Source organism: Silene latifolia, chromosome Y (genome assembly GCF_048544455.1).
Source record: "Silene latifolia isolate original U9 population chromosome Y, ASM4854445v1, whole genome shotgun sequence".
Taxonomy (NCBI): domain Eukaryota; kingdom Viridiplantae; phylum Streptophyta; class Magnoliopsida; order Caryophyllales; family Caryophyllaceae; genus Silene; species Silene latifolia.
Genome location: NC_133538.1, coordinates 108,633,623 through 108,637,593, shown reverse-complemented (window position 1 = coordinate 108,637,593; position 3,971 = coordinate 108,633,623). Strand labels below are relative to the sequence as shown.

Here is a 3,971-nt window from a genome sequence, read left to right as displayed (position 1 = left end):
TAGCCCTGCCAGAATACCCATCATAACATATATTCCTCGCCGCCAGTGGGGACCGCATCCGTACCACCTAAGCCCCGCTCAACACCATAGAGTTAATAACCCATGTTCATTAATGTGCACATCTCCCTTGTGACGAGAACCATAAGGGGAGAATCAAGGGCGTGAAGCCACTCCCGTAAGTGACTCCACTCAGCCGAGGGCGCACCTCACAAAGCATAGACAAACATAACATCCAATCCACAATACCAATGTAAACAAGAAAATTCCAATTAACGATAACAATAATCTTACCAATCAAACAATCATGCCAACTTATATTATTTACACAGTCAACTGAGTTGGGAAACCCTATCTGAGACGGATCACCATAATCAACGGAGCAGATCAAAAACCTTCCTCTACGAAATCACCTCCTACCACATAATACTCCCAAAAACCCCAAAATCACCCAATTAAGGTTTAACCAACATAAACTATCTGAGATAAAAACAATATAGAAATATTACCCACAAGATGACGATTCCAATGGTACGATGAACTCAGAAATACGACAACCTTAGACCTTGATTTGATAGAAAAGAGTGAAGAGAAAGAATGTCGTTGTTTTCTTTTGTAAAAGGTTTAAAGAATAAAAGTAAAAAGTAAAAGTAAACTGTCGAATAACTTTATATAGCTCTTCAAGCGTTACTATAAATCCCGGCCGAATAACGGTAAAACCCGACTTACTCGATCGAGTAACTAACGTACTCGATCGAGTTGCCCCTACTGGATCGAGTAACTACGAAGCAGAACACTGTCCAGAACGCGTCAAAGACTTACTCGACAGAGTAAGCCCTACTCGATAGAGTACCCAATAGCTCAAATATCTGAGATATTACAGTCTTCCCTCCTTAAAAATGAACTTCGTCCCCGAAGTTCAATCCAATACAGACAAACAAACTCACCATACTCAACTATAACACAACGACACAACCAAAACTCAAAAAAAATCTTAAACACAACTTACTATAACTCAAAACAAACACTAAACTTTACCAAAACTGACCAAAAACTGTACCAAAAGCTTATGCGATCATCTCCTACCCCCCCCCCCCCCTCTCAAAGAAACATGGTTACGTCCCCGTAACCACACATACCTGATAAAAAAGAATCGGATAACGTTCCTTCATAGCTTCCTCCGCTTCCCAAGTTGCTTCCTCAACGTTGTGATTGGACCATAAAACCTTTAGCAACACTGTCTCCCCAGTTCCAGTCTTGCGAACCTTGCGATCTAGAATCTCTTTTGGCACCTCAAGGTAAGACAAATATTCATCCAACTTAATGTTCACAACCTCTAGCACATGAGAAGGGTCATTCACGTACCTCCATAGTAGAGACACATGAAACACATTGTGAACACGATCCAAAGCTGGAAGCAAAGCTAACCGATAAGCAACCTCTCCCACACGATCCAAAATCTCATAAGGCGCAATGAATTTTTCGCTTAACTTCCCTTTCTTACCAAACCGCATCACCTCACGCATAGGTGACACCTTCAAAAGAACCTTATCCCCAACTTCGAACTCAATGTCCCGACGGTGTAAATCTGCATAACTTTTTTGTCGATCCTGAACCGCATTCATCTTTTGCCGAATCAACTTCACTTGGTCCACCATATCCTGTACCATCCGTGGTCCTAAAACCACTATCTCTGCGCTATCATCCCCGCAAATCGGACCCCTGCATCTCCTCCAATAAAATGCCTCAAATGGAGCCATCCCAGTTGTAACACCCGCGAATTTTCCATTTTGACATTTTAAATTTATTAAACTGTTCGATTACTTTATTTCATATTTTTGAATTATTCAATTTAATTAATTTTATGTCAAACACGATTTTTATAAACGTATTATATAAAAGCTCGTTTATATAAAAATACGTACGATTAAATTATATCTTTAAGGCATGATTTATATAATAATATATATATATATATATATATATACGTATTTTTGGTCGGATAATAATAGCGACGATAATAATGACCGTAATAATAATAATTCCCGTCTCAATTTTCGTCTAGTTAATAGACCGTCACATTTACACTTTTGAGTATAACCTTTCTCGACCTATCCTATATTGACAACATATCACACCCACCTAACATCCTACACCCTACTTGTAAAATATCTCCTTATTACATATTTATATATTATCATTATTATTATTAATATATATTATTATATATTATTATTACTATAAATGTGTGTGGTTGTTGATGTAGTAACACGCCCCCACCCCAACTTCTTATCTTTTTTTTTCTTTCTTTCTTTTCTTTCGTACTCATCCTTTAAACAACAACAACAAAATGCAGCAGCCACAAAGCAACGGCTACAGCAACACCAATTCCGTCCCCATTCAAACTCCGATCCCGCCTTCATTTCTCAACCAAACTCCATTATTTTTGTACCATTAGCTTCCTCGTCCCTTCCTCGTTCTTTTAAGGTAATAAAGTTTAAGTTTTGACTGAGTTTTCAAAAAGGTCGTCTTAAAAGACAGCTCGGTTCTTTATACTTTTCCTCATTTTGTATGCTCAATTTTAGTTGCGTCTCACTTCCGTCTCATTTATGTCTTAAATTTCGTCTGAAAACTGAGTTAAAATGGGGCTGTCGAATCCGTCTTATACCCGTGACAGGTGCGGGTTTGGTCTATGTTTTGACGGGTCTGGTGGCCTGCTCTGTGGGTCGGTTTTGGGCAGGAAATGGGGGTAGTGTGACACGTTTCTACCGATCCTAATAATCTTACTATTATTCGGGGTAATATGTATATGTGTTAATTGTATCTTGTTTGTCGGACTTACTCGGATTTAGGTATATTTATTAACTGTTGTTACTTGTTACTTATTAATGTGCGGAAAGTTTTATCATGTATACTATCTTATTATAGTTATATACACACTATTAATTTTTGTAGGTTTGGTTCTCGTAAGATGGGTTAGTGTTTTATTAATCTAAGGTCGTATGGATGAATGTTGGGAGTTTTGCAGGCCTGGGTATTTAACCTCTTTGACATTGATATTTAGTGTATGATTAGGAAATACTAAGTGTTAGGGATTGATAACATTATGATGATATTGGTGGTAATCGTGAATGTCAGTGGTATAGTTCACATTGTTTTTGTGACTTGAATATTGAATACACAATGGGATTATTGTCTCGATTTAAAGTATTATATTTTAATTGTCGATTTCTTTGACCTTCGACTCGTGGGTGAGTAGCTTAGAGCCTTGTACTCTAAGTGTTGAGCAATTCCTTTAATGGAATATTTGACAATATCGATATTGAAATTGAGATGGAAATCTGGTTACTATGGAGTATTATATTATGAGACGGAGTAATGAGTAGGACGGAGTAATGAGAGAGATGGAGTAGCGAGTTGAGATTGAATTAATTTTTGGGACGAGAGTGACTATTATAATATTGGCGTCAGCTTTGAGTGTATAATCATGATATCTGGTTGTTCGGGTTGTGTTGAGCGGGTATGGGGAGTTAGTTTAGGTACGTGTTTGTGGTTGTGTTAACCCCGTATGATGGTTGGTTGGGCCGTGTTTTGGGTCTTGAGTCATAGTATTAGTTTGCCCATGGCGCAAATTCGGTCATTGAAATTATTTGAATGTCCGTCTCATTCTTATACAAATACATGTACATTCACTTATATGGGTTGTTGTCGTTGGGATGTTGGCCTAGCATGGCTTTGCCGTGGCCTCGCCGTAGCCTGGCCTGGCCGTGGCCTCGTTGTAGCCTAGCAAACCTGGGTGTGATGTTGGCCTATTGTGGCTGGCCGTGGCCCGGCCGTGGCCTAAGGGCGATGGCTTCGACCATGGCCTGGCTAAGTCGCGAGTTTGGGCCGTATCTATAAATTGTTTTGACGCTAGTTTGGTTTATTTAAAATATAATTAAATTAATTTACGTCTCATATTTTATATAACGATA

The 3,971-nt window shown here is 38.6% G+C and overlaps 1 protein-coding gene across 1 annotated transcript; it reads right to left on the bottom strand.

The window, feature by feature from the left end:
- Positions 1-459: 459 nt before the first annotated feature.
- LOC141628711 (uncharacterized) lies at positions 460-1,757 on the bottom strand. Its single transcript, XM_074441812.1, has 3 exons — positions 1,614-1,757; positions 1,137-1,436; positions 460-477 (listed from the first exon to the last, which is right to left on the bottom strand). The coding sequence occupies exons 1-3, from the start codon at positions 1,755-1,757 to the stop codon at positions 460-462; spliced, it is 462 nt and encodes a 153-aa protein (XP_074297913.1).
- Between the last annotated feature and the right edge of the window lie 2,214 nt (positions 1,758-3,971).

Excerpts from the sequence above, each read along its gene's own strand:
- LOC141628711 (XM_074441812.1), bottom strand. The coding sequence starts at position 1,757 with ATGGCTCCATTTGAGGCATTTTATTGGAGGAGATGCAGGGGTCCGATT. Across the intron at positions 1,437-1,613 it reads TTCGGCAAAAGATGAATGCG|GTTGCTTATCGGTTAGCTTT; the intron begins GTTCAGGATCGA and ends CGTGTGGGAGAG.